At 45.5% G+C, this 27219-nt stretch overlaps 1 protein-coding gene across 11 annotated transcripts in view; it reads left to right on the top strand.

Annotated features, from left to right (window-relative positions):
• Nucleotides 1-27219, top strand: part of TTC7B (tetratricopeptide repeat domain 7B) — a 226892-nt gene that overhangs the window by 102979 nt on the left and 96694 nt on the right. For all 11 annotated transcript variants that reach the window (XR_004620268.1, XM_034642624.1, XM_034642623.1 and 8 more), the window contains 4 exons: nucleotides 17102-17185; nucleotides 18180-18284; nucleotides 20107-20224; nucleotides 22336-22393. Coding sequence is in view for 10 of the 11 variants with exons in the window: in XM_034642624.1 (XP_034498515.1) it covers nucleotides 17102-17185; nucleotides 18180-18284; nucleotides 20107-20224; nucleotides 22336-22393 (365 nt within the window). In the remaining variant the exon portion in view is untranslated. The remainder of the gene's footprint in view (nucleotides 1-17101; nucleotides 17186-18179; nucleotides 18285-20106; nucleotides 20225-22335; nucleotides 22394-27219) is intronic.

Here is a 27219-nt window from a genome sequence, read left to right as displayed (position 1 = left end):
AGGTTCTTCCCCACCCTGTGTGCTTCGGTGGCCTGGGACCCTCCCCTCCCAGCCAGCTTAGTGCCTGTCTGCTGTGTCCCCACGGAGCCCGTCTATGGGGATGGTGCCACCCAGCTCCCAGCTGAGTCCTTTTCAGGGAATCTTTTTTTCCTCCAGACAAACCACTGCAGAAAGCATCTCTCTGGGTCCAAGGTGGGTTGTGGTTGGCTTGTCTCCTTTCATCCCATCATTTCATCCCATCATTTTGCAGCTCGGCCTTTCCTCAGCTTGAATCCCGCCGACATCAGAAACAGGTGTGAGGAGCTTGAGGTGGCTGGGGTAGTTGGCTGGCTGGATAGCTCCTGCCCACGGACTTCTCGTCATGCCGTGAATGACTATAGGGGGATGGCTGTCACTTCAGCAGCATTCCTCTGCAAGCCTGGCATGGGCCTCTTCCCCGCATGGAATCCTGGGGCCTTGTTTTCACTCTGGTGGCTTTCACCTTGGTATCGCATGTAGCTTCCATTTTGTGGGGATGACCTGATGCCTGAGTCACTAGGTTGTCCGGTTGGTTGCTGGAGCTTTTGCGATCCAGAATTGCACTGCACTGGTCACATTTAAAGCGCTGGGGACAGGGCCAGAGGTTGCCTCATAGGGAAAGGAGTACAAGCGTGGGAGAAAGGGAAATTTCCCACTGTGCATTCCTTAGAGACTTACGGATTTTATACCATATCTGTGTGGTACCTATTAAATATATAAATCAGTTGATAAGATAGATACAATGGAGGACATTGATTTCTGTAACACACATATATGCGGTGCCCTGTTCTGAGCCAGGGGCTGTGATTAAGGCCAAGATACCGCCAAGTGCGAGGCATGGTCCCTGCCCACGAGTGGCCCCCGGTCTAGGGGGAGGCAGCCAAGCCACAGGCAGCTGCTGTCTGGCGTGGCTGGTGCTGGGGAGGGCAGGGTCTGCTCCCAGTAGTAGAGCATTTGAATACATGGCTTCAACCTTTCTTGCTGTTTCTACTTAGTTTTGCAGTGGGAGCTTCCCCCAGCAAACATTTGATGGCCATGTCGTCTCAGATCTTGTAACTAAAACAGCCATTGTAGGAAAAAGCACCTGGCATCCGGGTGCTCAGTTTCAGAAGGTCCAACCTTGGCTGAGCACGGACCATCTCTCCCCTGGTCCCAGGCTGAGGGTCCTGCTTCTTCCTTCATCTGCTGAGATTTTCTTCCTCTTCTTCTTCTTTTTCTTTTCGTCTGCCCTTCCATTTTCTCAGAGCTTTAGGTTAAAAGGCTAACTGTATTTTTTAACTGGGGTAAATTCCCTTAACATAAACATAACCATTTTAAAGTATATAATTCAGTGGCATTCAGTACATTCACTGCTGTGCAGGCATCACCTCTATCAAATCCTAGGAGGAGACCCCATCCCCAGTAAACAATTGCCCCCTGCCCCCCCCCCAGTCCCTGTCCTCTACCAATCTGCTTTCTGACTGTGGATTTACCCATCTGGGGTACTTCCTATAAACGGAACCATCCAGTAAATGACCTTTGGTGTCTGGCTGGTCTCAGCGGCATGTTTTCAAGGTCATCCGTTTTGTAGCCCATATCAGGATCTCATTCTGTCTTGTGGTTGAATAACTTCTGTTGTGTAGATCCAGCACAATTTGTTCATCCATTTCATGCGGTGGGGGCATTTGACTCTGGTGAGCAGAGCTGCTGTGGGGGCAGCTGGATTTAAACTTCCTGTACTACTTCTGGGGGCCCTGTGAGTGTTAGTGATGATTGTTGCTATCATTCATCACGGTAGTATAGTCCGTCTGTCTTCACCTCCTTCCTGCATTGTCGCCAAAGCGATCTTTCTAAGACACAGGAGTGGCATGCCACCCTTCTGTGCAGAAATACTCAATGGCTCTTCCCATCCCCCCCTTTTTATTTCTTTTTCTTTTCTTTTGTTTTGTTTTGTTTTCCTTTTCCTCCCATAATGAAAGTGACTTCATCAGTTATCTTTTTTGCAATATGCCGCCCCTTGCAGACTCCTTGAAGAATCAAACAATCCAGACAAGTATGGAAAAGGAAATAAAAGTCACTTAGAGTCCCACCCTCCTGAGATAGACTGCCCATTGACATTGTAGAGACCATCTTTTCATGTATCTCTTTATGAGTAAATGCATGTACATTTATGTACGTTTCAAAGAATGGGATAATGTCATATGTGTGTTATTGTAGATATTCCCACTAATTTTTCTCCCCTCCACTCCACCCTGTCTCTGTCTCCTCAGCCCCCAAACCCAGGTCATCAGCCTAGTGTGTCCTGGGCCCAGGCCCTTGTGTCCGGGAGCATGGGTTTGGGTCCTGGGTCTGCCACTCACAGATTACAGTTGTGTGATCCTGGCAAGTCATTAACCCCTTATGCCTTGCTTTTCCTTCTGTAAAATGGGGACAATAATCATACCTATCTCAGATCATTGTGGGGCTATTTGTTAAACCATGTAAGGTACTCAGAACAGAGCCCAGCACTTACTACATGATAGTAAGTGGAGCTCATCACACAGCAGCTGTGTGCTGCTGCGCTGTTCCCGCCGTATGCCCAGGAGTTGCTGGGCACAGGGGAAGCAGCAAAGTGTACAGAAAAATGTCTTTTGGCTTCCAGAAACTTCCACTCTAGTTTGGGAGATCAAGCAGAAAGACAACGAAAAGACAACCTATTAGAGAAGACTGGTTAGTGCAAGGCATGTTCCTTGCAGGTGAATAGACTAAGAGGGTGCAGCCATGTTTGGAGGCTGGGATGCCCTTGAGAGAGTAGGAATGGCTGGTACATGAATTGGCTCCTCAAGGGCTGATAGGACTCAAAAAAATCTCAGAGCAGAGAGACACCTTCATCCTCAAGACTATGGGGGTACGAGGGCATGAGGTCTAGGTTCCGGGAGCCAAGGGCTTGCTCTCACAGAGGAAAGGTAGGAGAGGATGCCAAACAGAGGATGTCAGGTTGTCAGCCCCATAATGTCTTGGGACAGACTTCTTTTGCCCCTTGCTGATGGGCTCCTGCCACATCCCCCTTCGGCTGGTCCGTAAGCAGATCCTCCCTGCCTCAGCAACACTGCATAGATTTTCCTTTATACCAGCTGGAACTTTTTATAAACAGAAGTTAACAATGACCAGGCTATTGGGAGAGCCTCAGACTTTGCTGCCTTCTCTTGTCTCCAGCCAACATCAACACGCCACATCAGACACATCTCCTTCTGCTGGCTCACCTCCCCAGCTGAGTTGGGCCCCTCGGCACTCTTGCACCACCGGGGGAAAGGACGGAGTCCCCCTGCCACGGTGCCCAGCATGTCTTGTCATCTTCTCTCCCCCTGTGGTTGACACCTCTGGTGTATCCTGCAGCATGGTGCGGACCCAGCCTTTTAGGAACTGTGACTTCAAGGGGAGCAGAGCCACTCTCACGAGAAAACTGTCCTCTCTGTCTCTTTCTTCAGTTGTGTGTTTTCCTGTTGGATGACTCCTCTCCCATCCCAAGACTGGCTGCCTTTGTGTGTGCCCACAGAACGCCTTTCTTCTTTTTAGGGCACCGCACAGCCAGATACTGGGCGAGGAGCATGGTACAAAGGAAATACAAACCAGGGGTTTATCACATCCTCATTCTGACAGGTTTAAATATAAGCACAATGTTTACCATATCTCCAGTGCGATGAGTTTTCATGTTTTTAAAAGACTAATTGTGAGCCCCGCTGAAAGGTTTGTGTAGGAAGGAACACTTCTTTCTTCCCCCTTCAATTTAAACAGCAGCACTAGTTGGCATGACAACCCATGCTATTAAAAGTAAAGCAACAAGCACTCTGCTTCCTCTGTTTTTTAGAATGAACCCAAACTGCTAAGTAGGTTTGTTTCTTGAATTTGACTATTAATGGCTCCATTTTGACAGAATGTTATGGGGTCCCTCTAGAAGGGTGTATGTGTCCCCTCTACATAGCTATGGCAGCTTTAGAGACAGAAATGATATTTTTATCTTCCCTGTTGAACTCATATTCATTTGTTTATGGTAAATCTCAACAACATTATAGTTCTGTGGGTAGAGCTGTCTGGCTGGTGCTTGTACCAAAGGGACATTTACACGTTCCTAAACCAAACACTTATTTAATCAGGGAGCATTGTGAAAAACACTTGAACGTCTAACTAAGTCTGCTTACCAGGCCTACCATTTGTCAGTTTCTATTAGCATTTGGTGTTTCGTGCAGCCCCACTTGGACTGCAGAAGCCCAGCCTTGACCTGGGTGCCAGGCTCCCTAGGAGGTGTCGGTGCAACCTGACCAACAGAGCCGCAGACTTCTGAGAGATGAAGGCAGAATGTTTAGTTCATGGGAGGTGTTCAGTAAAAACCTGAATAAACCAATGCTTCAAAGCCAATGTACCTTCTCATCCCACTCCCTTTCCTTTGATTTTTGAGATAAACTTTCCCTGGATATGCAATGAGTAGATCTTCCCCAGGTGAGCCCAAAGGCTGAAGGTCATGTAGCTGGGGAACAGGTAACAGAGAAAGAGCTGGGCCCAGTGTGGGGCAGAGCACTGTACAGATCCCAACTCTGGTCCCGCTTTGGGGGTCACCCAGCAGGGACCAGGACCTGGCAGGCCTGCCCCAAAGAATCTCAGTTACTGACATGGCCACTGGCACCTAGGTTTCCACCATTATGGAAGCATTTCTTGAATTAAGTATCATTGCTCTCTTTTTATGGCCCTCAATGATTTTTGATATGCCATTTTAACCTTTTTAAAAGGTGTACAATTCAGTGGCATTCATTACATTCACAGTATTGTGCAACCTTCATGACTATTTCCAAATTTTCCATCACCCAAAACAAACTCTTTACCCATCAAACAATAACTCCCTATTCCCTCCTCCCGCCACCCCGCAGCCTGGTCACCTCTCATCTACTTTCTGGCTCTGTGAGTTTGCATCATGTAAATGGAAGCACGCAATACTTGTGGCTTATGTCTGGCTTATTTTACCTAGCTTCATGTCTTTGAGGTTCCACTCTGTTGTGATAACACATCTGATAGCGTGTATCAGACTTCATTCCTGTTTTGGCTGAATAATATTCCCTTGTATGTATAGGCCACATTTTGTTTATCTGTTCATCTACTGGTGGACATGTGTAGTGTTTCCAGCTTTTGACTATCGTGAATAATGCTCTGACGAGCATTGGCTTACACATATTGGAATTCCTGTTTTCAGTTCTTTTAAGTATATATCCACGAGTGGAATTGCTGGCTCATGTGGTAATTCTGTGTTTAACTTTCTAAAGAACTACCAAACTATTTTTCATAGCAGCTGCATCATTTTCCATTCCCAGCAGCGGAGCACAAGAGTTCCAAGTTCTCCACATCCTCGTCCATACTTGTTACTTCTGTTTTGTTTTGTTTTGTCATAGCCATCTTAGTAGGTGTGAAATGGTATTTCATTGTGGGTTTGATTTGTGTTTTCCTAATGACTAATGATGTTGAATATCTCTTCATGTGCTTTTTGGCCATTTAATGTGTCTTGTTTGGAGAAATATCTATTCAAGACCATCGCCCATTTTTAATTTGGGTTGTTTGTCTTTCTGTTGTTGAGTTATGGGAATTTTTCATTTATTGTAGATAATAAAACCTGAACAGATATGATTTGTTAATATTTCTCCCATTTTGTTGGCTATCTTTCCATTCTCTTGATAATGTCCTTTGATCCACAAAAGCTTTTAGTTCTGAGGAAATCTGTTCTGTCCATTTTTTTTTCTTTTGTTGCTCATGCATTTGGTGTCATATCTAAGAATCCATTGCCAAATCCCAGGTCATGAAGATTTACTCCTATGTTTTCCTGTAAGAATTTTATGGTTTTTGCTTTTTTATTTAGTATGTTGATCCATTTTGAGTTAATTTCTGTATTTTAAGTAGGGATCCAACTTCATTCTTTGCACGTGGAAATCCAGTTGTCCTAACAACATTTGTTGAGAGACTGTTCTTTCTCCTTTGAATGGACTGGACCCCCTGGCCAAAAATCAATTGACTATAGATGGCGTGGGTTTGTTTCTGGGATCTCAGCTCTATTCCATTGGTCTATACGTTTATCCTTATGCCAGTACCATACAGTTTTGATTACTGTATCTTTGTTATAAGCTTTGAAATCAAGAAGTGTGACTCCTCCATTTTTGCTCTTTTTCAAGATTGTTTTGCCCTATTCGGGGCCCCTTGCAAGTCCACGTGAATTTGAAGATGGCTTTTCCATTTCTGCAAAGAAGACTGTTAGAATTTTCATAGAGATTGTGTTGACCTTGTGGATCATTTGGACGGTGTTGTCCTAACAATATCTCATGTTTTGATATCAGATCATCTTCTGAATCTCAGTTCTGCTGTTTTATATGCTGTGTATGAACTTGGACAGATTCCTTTACCTCTCTAAACCTGTCCCCTTATGGGGAAAATACAGATAATGATAGACCCTCCCTTTGAGGGTTATTGTAAGGATTGAAGAGAGAGTGTATGCCAAGTGCATGTTACTGTTCTTATCAGTGGTGTTGATAGTCTGCTTTCTCAAGTAAAAGTCCCTCTGTAATTACCCTGGAAGATAATGCTTGACCCCTGGTAGGGTCTTTCATTGAATAGTGGAAAAAACCAGCCTTGGAGTCAAAGCGTATCTGAGTTCAAATCCTGGCACTACTCTTTGCTAGCTTGTGATTTTGGAAAAAGTTAGCCACTCTGGGCTTCTACCTCAGAGGTAGTTATGAAGCTTGGTGAGACAATAGGTATGAACTAGCACAGCAATGGATATATAATACTACCATTCCATTCCTCTCTGGTTAGTAGGAAGGATGGATCCGAAGCTTGTCCCCCGTAAGTTCCACCTGTTCCGTCTCTTTGGAACAAGAGGGCAAATTGAGAGCAACTGTTACATTGTCTTCTTCCCTTTAGCACAAAGTATACCATGCCTTTAGTTTGGGGGTTGGCACACTTTTCTGCAAAGAGAGCCAGACACTAAAGATTTGAGAACCAAGAGGCAAAATCAAGGATATTATGTAGGTATGACAAGAGAGGAAACAAATTTCCGCAGAATTTTTATTGATTAAATTCAAAATACAATAGTGAGTACAACTTTCTGTAATACGGGTCCACTAATAAGAAGAATGGGATGGTTTTGGAGGATAACATTTCACTTCATTTGGGCTCAAAGTTAGTATTTACTCTCATCAAACTGCTGGCAAATGTTCATCTATGCAATGACTCTTAGCTGTTGGACTCTAGGACAAAAAGCCGCAGGTCAGATTTGGCGCTCAGGCCATCCATAGTGCATAGACCTCAGATTCTCAGCATTTTTCATGTACTCTTCCCAAGTGCTCTTTTGTTCGGGTGGCCCCTTAGAGGATATCCGGAAGAATGGATCCTCACTTGACCCAGGTTTATCCCTTCATTCAACTGAGCACCTGTTTTGTGTGTGACACGCCCCTGGGCTGCCGTTACCTTGACTCCTCCCTTCCCTCCCTCCGTCCTTGCGAGGGCAAAGCAACAGCCCCGGTTGAAGGGCAAATACCCAGTGCCCCCAGCCAGAGCAGGCAGACTGAAAACACACAAAGACCCAAGGTGAGAGGCAGTGGTGGAGGAGGCCGTAGACAAACAGACACCCGTTTCTTGAATTTAGTGATTGATTTTGCAGGACTAACAAGGAGCAGCCACATGAGCACAAGAACAGATGGAAGAGTATTTGAGTAGGACCCTGGAGACCCTTCACTCGCTAGGCAGACTTGATCGAGTTGTTTCATATAGTTGAGCAGACAGCGTGCCAGAGAATGGCAGCCAACGTTCAAATTGTATAATAAAGTCCGTGACCTTTGAAGAACAGCCCACACTCTACTCCTCCCACTATGGCCAGAAGCAGTGGTAGCCTTTCATTTCGGCATTTGCCAAAGCAATAAAGCTTTGAGAAACCTCTGCTTGGAGCAGTATTGGTGTTTGAACGTGAAAAGAGAAATGGTTGGAGGCAGAGATGTGGGGTTTGCTCTATTTTATTTCTCTTTGCAGAGGAGAAAGCTTATTAAGCAAGACTTGATGGGCATCATCTATTTCCTCAAAACCTGGGGAAGGGGGAACGTTTCTTTGTAGCTGAGAGTCCCATAAGCATGACTGAAGCTTTTCCTGGACCCAGACTCTCGTAGAGTAGAGCCCTCAAGCTCCCCTGTCATGTGTACTTTTATTTGTGGTTAGTTTAGAAACCAGGGCTCGGAACTGAGCACGAGAGCTCTGATTTCAGGTCTGCCACTGTGTGACCCTGGGCGGGTCCTGTCTTCTCTCTGGGTCTTAGTTTCCTCATCTGTAAAGAAGAATGGGGAATCTCCGAAAGATAGTGGTCCCAAATGTCCCAATTGCTTAGATCATTTTTCACTGCTAAAAGTAAAGACATGTACCACGTTAAAGTTAAAAAAAAAAAAAAACCCACAGTTTTACACAACTGCAAAAGATTGCATTTATCAACTAACTCATTAAGGGTATATGATGTAGAAAAGAAAATTCTCCTAACCAATTGAAGGATCTCTGTTACGAGAAATTTTAGGACATGGCCAACCTGCCCACAGAGGTGAATAATGAAGGCAGTTTGCTGTGTTATTTGTTCTATTTTAATGCTGATGGATTATTGACATAAGCTGCAGGCTAAATTTGAGGGGTATCTGATTATTTTATTCCTAACCCCTCCCCCCTGGGTGTTGGCTGCTGAATCTCACTCTTGAATTCCAAAAATAGGCTTTGGCTTTTCCTTGCTTGTGGTTATCGCCCAGCTGTCACTGCCACGCACCCGGTTCATATAATTGGGATTTGGGTACTAGGAAGGTAATTGCAAAATCCCTTCCTTGTGCCAGAAGAACTTCTCATTCCTGGACCCCCCTCAGAGGTGGCTGGTTTATGAAAAGCCAAAATAAGGACCAGAAAGGAGGAGCTTTTGCTCCCAAAAGGAAACAACATTTTCACAGGTGGCATTTTTGACGACCTCACTTAAATGATTAGGGTGCCATTTAGAGTCTAATTATTGTTCTACCAAATATTCGTGGTATTACATGAACGTTATCTGGGATTTAGTGAGGTGGCAGAAGTGTGACAAAGGTGAATGGACCTGTCTTTCCTGGTAGAAATAACACCACTGCCACAGCCCCCTTCTTTTCTCACAAGGGAGGTGGCTCGGGGGTGTCGCCTGCTGGCTGGTGTGCAGGACCCAGGCATCTGCCCCCTATCCCTCTGCCCAGGCCACACTGCTGCCTCTGCACTGAACACCGCAAGTGCATAGGGCTGGAATCTCGCTGTCACGTCTCCCTTTCCGTCCTTCCTTTGCCATCCACCAGCATCCCCATGCCATTCCCAGGGCCCCTCTCTCTCCCCTTCATTCCCCCTCAGGTCAAACTCCGAGCCCCTCAGCATCTGCCACTTCTTTGTTTCATAAAAGCACCATCAACAGTAACACGTTTATCGCATTGGCTCCATGGCAGACACTCTTCTAAGCATTTGACGTGCGTTGCTTCGCTCAACCCTGCGACAGGGTTGGTTGGTGAGTTGGAAGTTTGGATGAAGCCTGGGCAGTGGGCTCCAGGGCCAGAACCTTTACCATGTACTGCTCTCGCTTGGCCTCATGCTGCTGCTGTCCCCTTCCCAGCCACCAGCCACGTGGGGCCAGGGAACAGAAGCAGCCTCTTACCTGCCCCCGGTGCACAGACACCCATGGTTCTCGCAAGTCCACTTCATTGGTCCTTCTTTCAGACTGGAGCCGTTACAGAAATGCAAATGTTTTTTTTTTTTTCACTTCATTTTACAGCATATATTCTGATTGCAATCTCCCCCAGTCCATTAAAACTGGAAATTTTTCCTTTGTCATATACAGAGATGATTAGGGTGCTTCAAAGGGCTAGTCAGAACTGGGTGAGCAAATCTGAGGAGCCAAAGCTCTGGATAACAAATGCCGGTCAGCCCAAGTGCCTTTTATTCTCAGATGCATTCATTGGGAGAGGGCTTCCTTTTGTTACTGAGGTATGTTGACCTGAGCTGCTGAGGGGCTGTATACTCTTGATGTTTACAGGAACACAGGGGAGGACATGATACTTAGCCAAGCGGTATGCTTGGCATTGGGCTTTCAGAAGCACCTAGAGCTCTCTGGGCACTTTCTCAGAGCAAACGAGTCATCACTATATATAAAATGCCAAGAGCCCCAGGAGCACAGAGCCATTGGCTCAAACACCTCAGAACTGGGGGTGAAGGGCTAATTTGTAGTCATTGGCTTGTATTTCCAGACTCTCTTTATGACACACCTGTGACTTACTATGAGCTATGGGTCATTTTAGTTATGGGAAGGAGGTCCAAACTGGGAGGTCCAAACTGTGAAAGACGTGGCAGCGAGGGGAAATGCCTGACTAACACAACCTTGGTGCCTTTGACATGGGCTGTGGTGCTGGTGGGTTTCGTGGAGTCTGTGAGGTTTCTCGAAAATTCTGCAAGCTGGAAAGGCCTCAGTGCTTTGTGCCTCGGGGAGCCCAAAGAGGCCGTGGGAGCAAGGGCCCCATTAGCAGTAAAAAATATTGCTGAATCTCCAAAATAGTTCAGGGAACATGTGGCGTTTTTAAGGGCCTTTTATTTAGCTATACTTTGCTTTATGCAGCATGAGTGGGCCTGATAAGTTAAGCGTGAGTGGCATGTCTGTAATTAAAGTCGCAGAGGCAGCAGAGTGTTGTGGTTCAGAGCTCCGACTCTGGAACCAGACTGCCTGGATTCAGGTCCTGCCTCTTCCACCAACATTCTGAGACCCCACATAGTCACGCGGGGGACCCCATACTGGAGTCTGTGCTCCAGTTTCCTCATTTGTAAATGGGGGACCTTAACGGTGCCTGCTTGTCCTTGTAGGGTTGTTAGGACGAGCACTGGGGCAATTCTTGTAAAGCAATTAGAATGGCTCCTGGCGGGGGCGCCTGGGTGGCTCAGTCGGTTGAGTATCTGCCTTCAGCTCAGGTCATGATCTTAGGGTCCTGGGATCAAGCCCTGCCTCGGGCTCCCTAGTCAGCCGGGAGTCTGTTTCTCTCTCTCCCTCTGACCCTTCCCCTGCTCATGCTCTCTTACTCTCTCTCAAATGAATAAGTAAGAAATCTTAAAAAAAAAAAAAAGGAAGGAAGGAAGGAAAAAGAAAGAAGGAAAGAAAAAAGAAAAGAAATGCTCCTGGCTACATAGTCAGTGTTATCCAAAGGCTGGTTGTCTTAGTCTATTCAGACTGTTTTAACAATGGTTGTCTTAGTCTATTCAGACTGTTTTAACAAAATACCACAGACTGGGGGGCTTATAAACAATAAGCATTCATTTCTCACATTTCTGGAGGCCAGAAGTCCAAGATCATAGCTCCAATTGATTGGATATCTGGTGAGGGCCCACTTCTGGGCTGCAGACTGCAGGTTTCTTCCTGTGTCCTCCCATGGTGGAGGGAGTAAGGGATCTCCCCTCTCCTATGAGGGTGTTAATCCCATTCCTGAGGGCTCCACCTTCATGACCTCATCACCACCCAGAGGCCTCACCTCTTAACACCATTGTATTGGAAATTAGGTTTCAACTTGAATGTGGGACACAGACATTCAGTCCATACCACTTGTTAAGGAAATAGATAATAAACATATATTCCAGTCTGGTTCTGTAAAGTTGTGTATTATTTTCAAGGATCTCACATAGAATCCTTTGCTAAGATGAGGAAGCATTTTGTAAAGTAAGTAATGATTTCTGATATATTATAAATTTGAACTTTTACGAACATTAAATTTTAAAAAACAGCTAATAGCTAACCTTTATCTAGCACTTAGTAGCCCATATCTGAGGTACTGTTCTTATTGCTTATCTGTATTAACTAATTTAATCTTCCTGATAACTCTCTCTGTTAATTACTATTGCATTTCCCACTCTACGGTGAGGAATCTGGGTATAGAGAGGTTCATCAGCTTGTCCGAATCCCCACACTCAGTCTGTGGTGGTGCCTGACTTGACTTCTAGCTACTGTTCCGAATTCCCTATTCCGGAAGCTTCTCAGGCAGAAGTAGTACAACTGCTTGGGGGCCAGGAGACAGGGGTTGTTTGTAAGAGCCTGGGTGTACGTTCAGGGCCTTGGTTGTAGGTAGCAGAACCCGACTAGTTCACTCAGGCAGAAGAGGCATTCATCCGTGTGTAGTGCTCACAGGATCCACAGAAGGCGTGAGCAGAAGTTAAGAAGGCAAGGTCCGTGCCCGGTTTGGGAGGACACCACTGGCTTCAGGGCCTCCACCGACCCTGCTGGTCCTGTGGCCCCAAGCCCTGCCACTGGGAGTAACATCCCAGCCCCTCTCTTCCCCGCTCCAGAGGCGGAGCTCTGGCAGGAGCATCTGATTGGCTCACGTGCTTGCATCACGTGACACGCTTCTGCTTCCGTCATTCAAGGCTTTCTCACTGGCAGGCAGAGAGGCTGCTTTCCTCCTATCTAGGGTGCACCCCCCCAAATCCCCAAACAAAAAAATCAGAAGAGTTTTGAGGTGAGAGGAAGCCGAAATGACAAATGTCCTCTTCTTTGGGGACTTCAACTGGATGGCTCTCAAGTTCCCTCGGAGCCCCAGGATTCTCTGGCTCTGCTCCTTACGAGAGCTGGTATTTTCCTGGTACCATGGCTGATAGAACATGGATTGGAGCTCTATAGCAATTAGACTTCCAGTAAGTGTTTTTCGGTGAGTATAATGAGTATGTTAGCCTTTGGCACAAAAGAAAATAAGGATGCCACTTATTTATAGCATCTAGCTTTCTGATTCAGAGCAGGCTGTTGGAACGGCTGAGCTCCTTTTGTTTATTGGGAAAACAGTTGATATTTATCATTTCTCTTAGCAATAGGGGGAAGAAAAGCGCTTAAACATTAAATGTTTCTGTGTATATATTTAAGTACTTAGTGGTTATATCGCAATGAGCTGGTTGCGTAGAGCTGTTAGGACAAACCTCATTTTTGATCGTCATCTAGGGCCTTCTCCACCCACTGGCTCTTTTGCCTAATTTCTGCGATGTGATCATGATTCCTGGTTCCTCCTCCCCCACCATCTCTTATCCCCCGACTCAATTTCTAAGTATTGTTGGCTTTTCATCACTTGGTGCTCTCTCCATAGCACCTGTCCTCCCCCACTTCTTGCCAGCCCATTCCACCCCACACCTGGATAAGGTCCCCCTCTGTGCTTCTTGCCTACTTGATCTTTTCATCAAAAGTCTTTAGTTTTCGTTCCCAAGGTGCTTCTTAAGGGCACAGCGAGGGCTTCTTAAGGACTACCTGTTCTTATCAGTATAGCAGAGCTATTAAGAGGGCTCGGGGTAATGTTCAGATCCCAGCTCCGCTGTTTAGTTAAGTCTGTGTTAGTGATAGGTGTAGCCAGAAGTAATTAGCAAAACCAACTCACGGTGACTTAACCAAATCAGAGTGAATTTCTTCCCCCATGACAAGAAGTCTGGTGAGAGGCTGCAATCACAGCCACAGCACATCATGGCCTCAGGGACCCAGTGCTTTCTCTCTGCTCAGCCCTTCTAGAGAGTGGGTCTCCTTCTCATGCTCCCACCATTCCTGGTGGCCCAGGTGAGAAGGCCAGGGCTGAGGACAGTGTGTGCCAGCTGGGACAGCCCTCCTCTTAGACACCCCTGCTGGAGGCCTCCCCCCACCCGTGGCTTCTGCTGACATCATAGCGTCCAGAAGGAAGTCACATGTCCACAGATTTTGGCTAAGCACGTTGCCAATGTGATCAAAATGAGGGACCAAGTGTTCATCTTGCTTGGGATCGGCAGATGCCCTTCCCATCCCATCACTAGGCATATAGGTGGTGCTTATGAAATGTTAACTACTTCACTTTTTATTATATTTCTGTTAGGGCAGGTTTTCACAATAAACCAGCTACCAGACTGTTGGGACCTTCTATGTAAATACCACCCAAAATTCTCTCCCACCTCCTCACTCTGCCTTTATCATTTCCTACAGTCTCTCAGCCTCTCCGAGGCTCCTGTGTCCACCTGCCCCTCCCTGTGAGACCATCCATTAGTCCTGAAACTTCCATTGTCGCTCCCTCTGCCCCAGGCTGGCCACAGAGCATCACTAGAGAGAACTGGCAGCCCGGTGCTGGGGATGCCAGTGCCCCACACCCCAGTCCCCAAGGTGACCCTGATTTCAGCGTTCTGTCCCCTCAGGGTGGAATTGTTGTTTAAAGTCTTTTTATCCTTTTAAAAGCTCCCAGCCCTATTCCATTTCTCTGCTCCCACGCCCACTTCATCCCATCTTTGCCAAGAAGACAGTGGCTGGGTCAGACAGCTAGGAAGGGGCCCTCCTCTTCATCTTCTAGAGCCTGCCTTTTGAAGAGAACGCCTTACACCAGGGGCCTTGTCTGCTTGTTCGTCTCAGGTTGCTTCCATGGAAAGACAGAGTGTAGATAAGTCTCCGTTCTTTCTCCTGCAGGCACGTGCTTCACACATCCTGTCCTTACTTCTCACCTTCTTTTCTCTGTTCCTCGGGTGGTGCCCTCCAGCGCCCCCCAGAATTGTGCTCCCAGAGCTCAGCCGCCCACTGCCTGATCCGGGGCCTCCGGGCCTCCAGTGCTCTGACCCTCTCATTGTCTCCACACTGAGACCCCCGTCTGGGTCTCCTTTCCCGGCCTTGAAGTCTAGATGCTTCCCGAGGTCCTGCCCCAGCTGCCCTCCCTGCTAGCACTCCTCTCATGTTCTCCAACCTCTTCCGATGGTGTCCCTGTTTTCTCAAATGTACTTTTTCCCCAGTTATTTTATTGTGGTAAAATACATATGTTACCACCTTAACCATTTTAAAGTGTGCAGTTCAGTGGTATTAAATACAACCACAGTGTCGTGCAGTCATCAGCACTGCCCATCTCCAGAATGCTTTTCATCTTGTAAAACTAGAACTCTGTCCCCATGAAATGCTCACTCCCCCGCCCCTGGCACCCCCCCCCATCCTGCTCCCTGTCTCTATGATTTTTACTGCTCTAAGTACATCATACAAGTGGAATCATATGATACTTACCTTCTTTGTGACTGACTTATTTCACTGAGCACCACGTACTCAAGGTCCATCCATGTGGTAGCATCTGTCTCCTTTTTAGAATTTCCCTCCTTTTTAATTTAATGCTAGATGGGGGTGCCTAGGTGGCCCAGTCGGTCAAAGATCCGACTCTTGATTTCGGCTCAGGTCCTGATCTTAGGGTCCTGGAGCCCTGTGTCATGCTCACCACTCAGCAGGGAGTCTGCTTCTCTCCCCTACTTCCACTTGCGTGTGCTCTCTTTCTCTTTCTAAAATAAATGAGTAAATCTTAAAAAAAATAAATAAATAAATTTAGGGCTAGATAATATTCCATTGTATGCTTACATCACATTTTGTTTATCTGTTCATCCATTGATGGACATTAGGTCCCTTCCATGTTTCAGCTATTGTGAATAATGCAGCTGTGAACATCGATGTATGAATACCTGTTTGGGTCCCTGCTTTGGATTCTTTGGGGTCTGTCTTTATGCCACTACCATGCTGTTTTGATTGCTGTAGCTTTGCGGTAGGCTCTGGAATGAGGAAGTATGAGTCCTCCAACTCTGTTCTTTTTGGAGATTGTTTTGGCCATTTGGAGTTCTTTGAGATTTCATGAATTTTAGGATGGGTTTTTCTATTTTTGTAAAAAAAAAAAATGCCATTGGGATTTTGATAGGGATTGATTGTATTGAATACATGTACTACTTTGAGTAGTACTGACATTTTAAAAATACTAAGTTTTCTAATCCATGAACATGGGATGTGTTTCCATTTATTTATGCCTTTAATTTCTTTCAGCTCAAATGTATGTCTTTTGTTAGATCTTCTCCTGAGGCCCCAGATTGTCTCTAATTATCTCCAGTAAGTTACCACATGATACTTCAAGCTCACCATGTTCCTTACCAAGCTGATTAATAAAAAACCTTTCTCCTGCTTTCTCCTTTTATTCTAAAATTTTTCTCTTTCTCTCTCATAAACACACACCTGTGCACACATGTGCATTCACAAGGGTCTTCTCTGCCATGGGTCTGCTCCCAGAGACTTTGGAGGCCTCTTTCAGTCCCTACACCTCACCAGCCATCCTGCCCCCTTCCTTGGGTGGCCTGTCTCACCGCTTCTAACTCAGACACATTTCTTCATTCTTAAGTCCCTGAACCATTCTATGCACCTTTCTCCTGGTCTGTCTCCATTCTGATCACACAACCTGCCCCCCAAATGACCTTCCTAAGCTCTGATGTGATCCTTACCACTCTGTGCAGAAACCAGAGGCTCCTCACTGATGGAGAGTAAAGTATGTTTGTAAACTGCCCACCCAGGCAGGTACATAGGTGACAGAGAAGTCAGAATTTTTGCCCTTGATCATTTCTCATAGTGGTTGGGCTGGGCTGGGGCAGGAAGAGTGAAGACAGTGACATTAATGTACAGTTATGAATTTGAGGAACACAGAGGAAGGGGAACCAAAGCTGAGATGGAGGAAGGAGATGGAACATCCTTGGAACGGACTGCCATGTCAGCCCACACCTGCCTTGCAGCTTAATTCCACCCATTTCTGCCTGTGCACCCTAAGCTAGGTTTATACTGGACCACCTGCCATCGTCAAGTCAGAGTGTACCCTGTCACCTCCATGTCTCTGTTCATATGCCCCTCTTCCAAATCATAGCTGCATTTTTTTTTTCTTTCTCATTAATCAAGGCCCAGCTCAAGGAGCATCTTTCCAGGAGGCCATTTCTGAATCCGGTGATTACTTTCCCATGCTTGGCGCACTTGTCCATCTGGGCCTTGTGTTTGAGTTATTTGTGTCCCTGCCTCTTTCTTTGTCCTGGATGAAAAACCACTTGAGAATCAAGGATTGTGTTGTAGTCAGCTGTGGATGGCCCTGGCTTCTGGCACAGCCCCCCGTAGGGGCTCCTCAGGAGGGATTTGGTAGAGGATTCTGTTTTAAGCATTCAAGGGAAGGGAGTTTTGTAGGATTTAATGTGCGTAGACACGAATTCACAGTTGTCCAGTTGTGCCCCTGGTGGTTCTCAGATGTCTGCAATTGTTCTTCTCTCTGACCAGTGCTTGGAAAGAGCCATGAAGTTTGCCTTTGAGGAGTTCCAGCTCTGGTACCAGTTTGCTCTGTCTCTCATGGCTGCGGGAAAAGTGAGTCGTGCCTTGGGATGCGCCATCCTCCCTGTCATTCACGTCTCGGAATTCCAAGGGGTGAAATCAGACCTTGAAGAAGTCTAAACCAACTATTTGAAGGTGTCCTGTGGTCATTTATAAAAGATTGATCAAATTTAATGATATGGGAGCCAGCATGGACACACCATTAAGAAGAAAAAATCTGACATATTTGCCTTTTTCTGGCCCTTTTAACATTGTCATATGAAGACAGGGCTTAAACCAAGGCTGGTTCTTCACACAGACCCTTTCACTTATCTGAAAGCATGAGTGTATTCCTGGAGGGCGACGCCATTAGCAGTCATTAGCGATGTACCACATTAGCAGCGTCTGACACTGGTTGAAAGCACGGGCTGTGGAATCTAGGTGCTGAGGTTGAGGCCTTGACCCAGGCCAGGTCACTTAGTACCTTCACGTCCTCCTCGGCCAAGTGGAGGCATCACAGCACCTTCCCTCATAGAGCCGTTATAGGTAAATGAGGTAATACCCGTAAGATGCATGGAGCAGCACCCCCCACGCAGTACCCGTGCAGTAAAGGGAGGAGCCATTGTTCTTGTTAATTCAGGCCATTTAGTGACTTACGAAGTCTGAGATATGAGATTATTTGGGCCAAGTGGAGGCAGGAATTTATTATAGTGTGCTCTAAAATTATGTAGTTTATTTTTCATAATAACTTAAGCCTTCACTGTCTTTTTTTTTTATTTCTTATTTTTACAATGGCTATACAAATAAGGAAGAAAATGAGGGTAATTCCAGGGAAGCATCTCTGCTTGTTCCAACCACAGTTTACTTCCCTGTCACTCAAGAGCCCCAAGCACTGGTTGTCGCCATCCTCAGGCCCCAGCGTGGTTGGGCTCAAGGTTGAAAAACCTCATTAAGAGGGCATCCTAACTAGAACCCCTCAGGGAAGGCCTTAGTGTTGGGTTCCATTAAAAACTTTTGAGTTTCACAGAAGTAATCTCCTTTTGCCAAGTCTGCACGGGCCGTGAAGGTGCTGAAAGAGTGTATCCGTCTGAAGCCCGACGACGCCACCATCCCGCTCCTCGCTGCGAAGCTGTGCATGGGCTCCCTTCACTGGGTGAGTAGGGCTGGGGCCCTGCGTTTACAGGCGGGACTGCCAACCTTTTCCACCTCAAGGCACTGAGAGAAAAGAGCAGTTCATCAGCTACACAAAAACAAGGCTCTTCAGAGCCCGGGCTCCCAGGTTCCCTCAGGCCTCACCCACATCCTAGGACTGAAAGGAATCATGTTCCTGGGACACTCCAGGTGTTTCTTTTTCATGGGAATATGCTTCAAAAGTTAATTGATGAAATAGAATTGGAATTCATGCTCACATAAGTCTTGCTGTATATGCAGGGGGTGCAGGACTGAAAAGGTTTATGCCACCGAATGATTCACTCTTAGCAGAGCTGAGTTTTTCTATAAAGCAAAGAACTACCCTCTACTGCAGCTCATGTGTAAACCAGCTGTGCTCATTCCTCTTCCTTCATATAGGCTTTCCTCTTCAGATATTCTTGTCCAGATTTGAACTGGGGAATAGTCTGGTTTTTAACAGTTCTGGTACCTCAGAAATATACTATTTGAGCGGAAAATAGAAAACCCCGGACTAACCCCTGAGGTGGTGGTACGGATTATTGCCACATACAATCCAGTTTTAATTTCTCTTCTTTAACTACGTATCAAGATTAATCATAAGAAGAATTTGCTCAAAAGACCGCAGTGCCTTGAAGGTCCTTGCTGCCTGTTTTTTTTTCCATTTATCCTCACCCAGCAGGACAAAGGTAGGCCTTGGGAAAAAGCATTCTGCTTCTGCTAAATTTGACTGGGGGAAATGTGGAAGGAGAAAGACACTTTGAAAGAGCAGGCTCTCACCTGAAACTCACAGCTGCGAAGGTGTCACGTGGTCCATAAAGGATTCCACGATTTGGTGCCACCGGCGAGGGAGCAACTCAGGCCCCAGCAGCAGGCGGGGGAGCAGCCCAGACCCTGCAGCTTTTGCAAATGCCAGTTTCCAGCCAGGACTCTGTCGCGCCTCTTCCAGCTAGGCCACTGTTCATGACTGTCCCATAGATCTCTCTAAGGCCAAAAATAAACCAGACTCTTTTTTTTTTTTTTTTTTAAAGATGAGCCTAACAAATCTTTTCTGTATATCTTTTGTATGTTTTTATTATTAAAATTTCCAAACTCCACAAAAGTAAAGAGTATAAGGAGCTCCTGAGTGTTCTCACCTAGCTTCAGTGACCTCCACATTGGCCATATTTTGAAGGAACGAATCTTATTCTGGCTTCTAATGAATTGTGCCAAAGGTCTTATTGTGGGTGTGGTTTACAGGTGCACATTTTCTCGTTGGAATCCGCTGATGCAAGGTCCATGTGCTGCGTGCTAAAAAATAAGTAAACGGGAGTTCTGAACATGTTAAGAGCTTATAGGAAAGAGAATCCAAGCCTAAATCTAATCTTTTTGTCAGTAAAAAAAAAAAAAAAGGCAGGACCCAGCACAAAGAGTTTCAAAGAGTTTATTATATATATATATATATATATACACATATATATATATATAAAATTCACTGAATACCTAACACGGCCTAATTACAAAACCAATTATTAAAAAATAAAGGTGAAAAAGATAGAAAACCACCCCCCAAGAATGAAAATGACTTTGGAAAAGAAGGTGAAAAAGCAATAAGGAAAATGTTAAAGAAAAAAGGCAAGGTAGGAACCCTGAGGACTGTCGGAGAGGCTCAAATAAAGAAAACAGAATCACCGCAGTGGAGTCGGAAGATTTGGGAGTGATTTTCACAGTGACTCATCAGAAATCTGTTTTTGGCAGCAGATGCTTATGGGAACTCATGTTAGAAATTCTGCAGGTCGTTGTTGTTTTTAACTTGTCTGGTTTTTCAGTTGGAAGAGGCTGAGAAGTTTGCCAAAACCGTCGTGGATGCGGGAGAGAAAACGTCAGAGTTCAAGGCCAAAGGCTACTTAGCTCTGGGGCTCACATACAGTCTGCAGGCCACTGATGGTGAGAGAAGTCCCACCCCCTGGGATCTGGGAGCCACGGGGCTGGGCTGCCTAAGTCTGCACTGCAGGGTTCCCACAGTCCGCACAGAGGACTGTCACGGGAGGCCATGTACGTTGGGTCACTCAGGCGTGCCATCACGTGGGAACCTGCCGCGGCTGCCCTTTTTGCTCAGACTGGTTGGAGACTCGGAGAGCAGGAGAGCAGGGACAAAGGTCCCAGGCACCAGGTGCGTTGTGCTGGTGGTGCAGACAGTGCCCATCTGACAGGTGCAGGGCATCAGCTGTGAGGTAAAGGTGAGCTGGGCCTTAAGAGATGGTTCCCCTAACTCAGCCTGCACCTGCATCTGCCCCAGCACTTGGCTGGGCTGTCCTGTGTGAGGAGATGTTGTATCTTAGGCACAGGAATGTGGAAGAGTTTAGGGCCAGCCTCCTCCAGGAAGCTTCCCTTGATTGCGCAGAATGCCCCTTCTCTATTAGTACATTTTAATTCACAGATATATGCACACACATGCAATGCGGCAGCTTACCAAATACCCATGCGGTGACATGCATTTTGGATGTACAGAGAACTTGGGGACTCTGGCTATTTTTTAATAATCTTAATTATGTTTTGTGTCCTTCATTAAGTTTTCAATTATGTGTTTGTAGGAAGTATAAATTAATAAATTATTTTCCTGAACTCTTAATATTTCTTTAACATTTTATTGTTAAATATAATACGAACACAAAAAAAAGTTTTCAAAAACCAATGTATAATTGATGAATTAGGATGTAGCAGAGATCTCTGTAATCACCACTCTTCTCAGGAGGTAGAACCTTGGCAGCCCCCTGGGGAACTTTTCATGTGCCCCGTCCCGATCACAGGCCCACTGAAGAGAAAACACTCCCCTGACTTTTATAGTATTTGCTTTCTTTTTCTTTTTTTATAGTTTTGCTGTAGTTTATTTTACAAATTACCCCAAAACCTTCTTTCCTCTCCCATAAAATGTCAGAGACCTTAAAGAAGTTTCACGTATCAATTTATTTGCAATAATGGCTTTTTTGGCTAATTTTTCATGCACACGTGATATGCTGGCAGCCCCCAGCACCTTGTTTTAACTATAGTAGACTTTCAGTGAAGTGTTGAGTATAAGGCCCTATATCCATCCATACAGATTCCTAGTGTGGACCCTACCCCCCGTGAGCCCTGTAACATTGGGAGAGTTGCTTGACCTTGCATTCACAGTTCAGTTGGGTCACCTAAGGTTGCCTCTCGCTCAGTCACTGTTGTTCTGAATTCTCTGTGGTTACAGCCACATCTGGCATTTTGGGACAGCCTTCCTCCATTCCCAGTGTGATGGCAGGAGGGCATCTGCCCTGCAGCGATGTTCGATAGGGCCTCCCCAGTTCCACCCACAAGCAGTTTCTCCAGGACTTTTGCTCTTGTCCCAGTAAAAAGTATCTTCGTAGTTCCCCTGACAGACCCAAAGGGCACCGTTTCTCACATGCTGTCTACAGGGGACGTGAGGGCTCACAGCAAGATGGCCTCACACTTTTCAGCTCATTTTCTAGTATCAGTGTTGGGTTTACCTGGTCTGTCCCTTGTGTTTACATCAAGGTATTAAAGGTCCTGGCCATTGTTCAGTGTGACTTAAACGGGCCTTTTATGGCATTAAGCTAGTTCCCTTGGCCCAGTATCATAGCTTCTCAGTGTCAGAAGGAACTCTGAAGGCCGTCTGTAGTCAACACTGTTGGTGCTGGTATCTCTTCTATACTACCCAATAGAGGCAATCCTCATCCAGAAGCCACATGCCTGTGCTTGGAGAGCAGATGTGCTCCTCTCTGGAGTTCCCAGCTAGTCTTCTGACAACAGCCCCTGATGCCTCAGGTATCAGGGTGACCGGCCAACTCATACTCTCCACTCAGCATGGCTCCACGATGGTGCCCACTGAGTGCGAGGGTCTGGGGTTGGCCTGGGCTTCACAGCCCGGGGCTTGGAGAGGACTGGGCATGCAGGCGCCAGAAATGTGTTGCTGTTGATCCAGTTGAATGTATAGTTCTGATGATGAGCTTCGTATTTGTCAAAAACTCCCTGATCTTCCGTGCCACTGACTAATTGAACCCTTTTCTTAGCTTCTTTGCGAGGGATGCAGGAGGTCCTACAGAGAAAGGCGCTTCTTGCGTTTCACAGGTGAGTGGGAGTTCATCTTTTCACTCGGCTGTGCATAATGACACCAAAGTATGATAAGTATAAAAAGAAGAGATATTTATAAAGATTATGTAAACAGTGTTTTCCCCCTGAGAGTCTTTCATCTTGAGCACTGAACATGCAGTATCAAAACTTGCTGCCTGAATTGTCGCCATGTAATCCACACTCTTACTCTGTTTATCCATGTGGACACGTGTTATTCATGCCTGATAAAATGATTTCAGCTCTAAAAAGATGGATGCTCTGTATGTCTAGGGAGATGATTCCTTTTATTAAAGGCAATTGTCATCCCCTAGAAAGAGGGATCATTCTTTTCTAGCCTTTTTTTTTTTAACATGTCATGCTGCAGATTTTTATATGGTGAAATGAAAAAAGCCAGATTTTAGGACAGTTTCTGAAATGCTATGTTATTAGTATCTAAAATACTGGTTAATGTTTCTACAGTACTGGTTAATAATAGGCCAGCAAGTCTCAGGGCCCTGCACCCCCACCATACTCCATAAACCTTGTGATTGTCTCCATCGTGATTTTCGTGAAATTAGGAGAGTGCCTTGTAATTAGAGAGTGCTTGAGTGCTCTTTCCCATCCCTTCTCAAGCCTGATCCTCATGCCAATTAATGCCGACAGAACAAGTGGTACATCTTCTGCAGGTAAGGGACCGAGATGCACAGGAGGGAAAAAGAGTTGCCAGAGTCACATAGCTATTGAATTCAGGATAGAATCGAGGTCTCCTAACTCCCACTCAGCTTTCCTTGTCCCTACTATACCATGCTGCCCTAATTTTGTTTCTTACTACAGGTGTAATAAATCACCCAAACCAGTCATGGTCTGGAAGTATAGCCCCATGGTGTCAAATCCTGAATTGGTATTGATTCTGCCATGTTGAATATATCTGAGTCACATTGACTTCTTGGAATTGTATTAGAAACTTAGTTACTTACCTGAAAATTTCATGAGGACCTCTCAATACCTAATAACCTTCATTCGATTTCTTTCCTTCGAACTGGGATTGCCTACAGATTTGTCACCATGCACTCATCTCTTTTCTCATGAAATCATTATCACTGGCTTCAGTTACTGGGGGACTCTTGTCTCCTTTCTTTTTTGTTTCCTAGCAGGCTTGCTGATGGCTTTTTCACTTTGCCAGTCCCAGACTGGCTAACGGCACAAAGTAGCAGTTGACATCTGCCAACAGACCTCCTCTGTGCTAAGCTTTTGTTAATGTTCTTCAGCACGGAGTGTAGAAGCATTTCCATTTCAAATGATTTGGAGTTTTATGTCCTCTAGTCCTAGTTTGTCAAACCCACACATGGATGCCTACGAAAGCGGTCATCACATCTGTTTCACTTTTCTTAAATCAGCACATCTTACCAGCTCTCTAAAAACAGCCATGGTGGTGGTCGGCCTTGAGCTGCCAGAATTCATAACTTCATGTTATATAACAGCCATTCCATTGGCCTGAAATTCCTTTCTGTTCCTTTTTTACTTAGGTTTCAATTCGAAGAGATTTTTAAAAATATTAGTTCATATGGGAATAAAGAATGATAAAGTCCTGCTAACCTACACGATCATTTTGGGGAAGGCTAACCTAAATTAGTATTTGTGTGAAATAAATAATATTTTTCAAAGGACTAAAATTATTTTGTTTCAAGTACATTCATTAACTGGAACTATTCTAGTGCATTGTAGACTTAAATCTATAAGGGAATGATTTGAAGTAAATAAGAATGATTTGTATTGCTTCTTAAATGTAAGTGGATATTTAAAAACCGCATGGCTGAGAAGCACTTATTTGCTGTGTATTGTAAATCTTCTCCCCACAATTCTACTATTAAGTCTACTATCGTTTGACAATTTTTTGTTTAAAGAGAAAGCAGTGTAGCTCAAAAGGATGAGGTTGGGGCTCCCGGCTGGCTCGGTCTGTGGAGCGTGCAGCTCTTGATCTCGGAGCCTCACGTGAGGCCTACTTTAAAAAAAGAAAGGGACGGGGTTATAGTTATAGCACGTGAAAATTAACTCTTAATTATGAGTGGAATCCGAACTCGAAGCTTTGCTCTCTAGTGGATTCAAAGAGGCAATTTGTAAAGACATCCCAGTTGCACGACTACATCCTAATCCTGAGACCCTCAGCTGTTTGCTAACTCTTACCCTCAGCCCAAGCAACTGAACCAACTCATTTGCCTGGTACAGAAGTATCAGGAAGAAAACCAGTGTTGTCTGCAGGGCTTTCTGAAGATGTAGAACTGATCTGAGCGGCTACTTCTAAGGGCTCTCACACCTTCCAGAGAAAAGCAAGCCTGACAAGAGATGAGAGCATGTTTCAGCAACTGACCTCCCCCGTTCAGAGATCGGGGCTGCTCCACAAGGAAGACGTGACACGGTGTCCTTCATGTCTGGCATACACAGTGGCACAGGGTGTCCAATCTCACTCTTCTTTTCTCTCCCCTTTTGAGCTTGAGTTTAAGTTAATGTGGTATGTTTTGTGGGCAGGGAGCGACCAACCATCCCGGTTTGCCAGAAACTGGGAAGTTTCCCAGAATGTGGGACTTTCCGTGCTAAAACCAGGACAATCCTAGGCAAACTGGGACAAGTTGGTCTTCCTATGTGTGTAACTAAAGGAGGCTCCTGGGTAATAGCTTTCATCAGGTTTGTATATTTTTTTCTCTTGATAATACACTGATCTCATGGCCACTAGAATCGGGACTAAAGGGACCTCAAGAACTGACAGATCAAGACAGCAGGGTGATATGGTAGGGAGACCGGGCCTCTGGATTTCACTTCTGGCTTTACTTCTTTTGCTGGATGCTCTTAGACAGGATGTTTAATAGTAGATGCTTTATAAACTGTAGTTATTGTTACAAGGTATGTGTCTTATGGGCCAGGTTCAAATTGGTCAGCCTTCTCTATATTCTTGGTTCAGCTCTAGAGGATATTGGAACCAGAGTGACCTCAGTGCATTCTGAGTTTTAGCTGCGTAGTCTGGGAGGCCTGTCCATGCTTTCCAGTAACAGCCTGGCATACCTCTCTCAGGGCATGCTCCTACTGCCCTATAATGATCACTTTGGGTCTCCCTGTCTTGTGGGGTGGTGGGGAGCTCCTGAAAGAAGGGCGCTTGTATTATTCCTTCATCTCCAAGTGGCTAGAACACGTCCTGGCCTCACAGTAGGTACTGCGTAATGTGGATGGGTGGGTGGATAGGTGGGTGGATGGGTGACTAGCGTGGATGGATGGATGAGTGGTGGATGGATAGGTGGTTGGGTGGGTGGATGAGTAGATGAATGGATGGATGGGTGACTAGGGTGGATAGATGGATGAGTGGACAGATGGATAGATGGATGGAGGGACAGATGGATAGATGGGTGAGTTGGGTAGTTGGATGAATGGATGTGTAGCTGGATGAATAGGTGGGCAACGTCAGTGAGTCAGCAGTCTAATATTTCTTTCCTTATGGAAAAGAAATGGACTTAATGGATATGGAGGTGCTTTGACAAGGGGAGTGCTTTGTGAGCGTTCCCGTGGTGACATTTTTGGGTCTCTGGGTTTCTTTTCGCAGCCTCACCAGGTGTTCACTGTATGGGAATGGGGATTATGAGGCTGCTTCAAATCCATGTGCAGAGGGGCACCTGGGTGCCTCAGTTAGTTAAACGTCCAACTCTTGATCTCAGCTCAGGTCTTGATCTCAGGGTCATGAGTTCAAGCCCCATGTGGGGCTCCATGCCGGGTATGGAGCCTACATTAAAAAAAAAAAAATCCATGTGCAGAGTCCAGCAGGCTTGCAGTTTTCAAGATCACTAATGTCCTTTTTCTTGCCTGCTATCAACTTGCTGATTTCTGCTGAGCGGGTTTTCTGTGGGCATGGCTTTGCCACAGGAAGCTTAGGGCCGAAGCCATTCTGCCTGACCGAAGCAAGTTTTCTGGAGTCTACGCGAGCTCATCACTGTGCACTTTTTCTTGCTTTCTTGGGCATTCTCCTTATCTCTGTTTCTCTCATAGGCTAAAGTGGTCAATTTAGTTCATTAGCTGAATTATTGAAGTAAAATTTTTCAAATGTGTACACTATGTCTCCTTAGAAACTTGACAGTTGGATATCCATTATTAGTCGGGTTGGCAGTTCTTCAGAGTTTGTCGTGATGCGCCCCAGAAATGCTGAGATTTCTATCACTTCTGGTTTGTTGCTTTCACAGTCAGTGCTAACAGTTAACCATTATTTGATGATGCCAGGGTGGGGCCTTTAGTCAAGACTGTCTTCACCCACTCCCCAGACTCGCCAGGCCATTGCCAGCTTTTCCCTTGGTTGGTGTTGGTCAGAGGCAGCCATGGTTTGATTTAACTTCATTTGTGACAAGTCTAAACTGGGCGAGAAAATTGTAGCTCTGAGGCATTGTTGTTGGTTTTTTTTTTTTTTATTTGAGTGTTGTAGAAACCTGGCTTTATCAATTGTGAAAGAAGATAAGATAAATAATGCTAAATAATTCAGTCTCTTCATAATTAATTTTGTATTCATTTTCCCTGAGTAATTGGGAGAGACAGAAACCATAACTTTCCAATCTCACTTTTTATGAACACAGAAGAAAAAAAAATCTTTGATGTACAAATTCATGGAAAGTCAATACTTGTAAAATAATAAAAACTGGAGCCCACAGAGCAGACCTTCGGTAGGAGTAAGACATTTAAAAGGGCAACACAGGCAAGCACTCAGTCGCTACCTCTTAAACTAAGGCTGTGTCCTGAGGCAAGGTCACTATACTGAAGACTCCCCAGGAATGGGAGGTTAGGTGCTTTGCTGTTGAGATTAACAGAAGGACAGG

The sequence above is a fragment of the Ailuropoda melanoleuca genome, chromosome 14, assembly GCF_002007445.2.
Source record: "Ailuropoda melanoleuca isolate Jingjing chromosome 14, ASM200744v2, whole genome shotgun sequence".
Classification (NCBI taxonomy): domain Eukaryota; kingdom Metazoa; phylum Chordata; class Mammalia; order Carnivora; family Ursidae; genus Ailuropoda; species Ailuropoda melanoleuca.
This window is presented reverse-complemented; position numbering and strand designations above follow the sequence as displayed.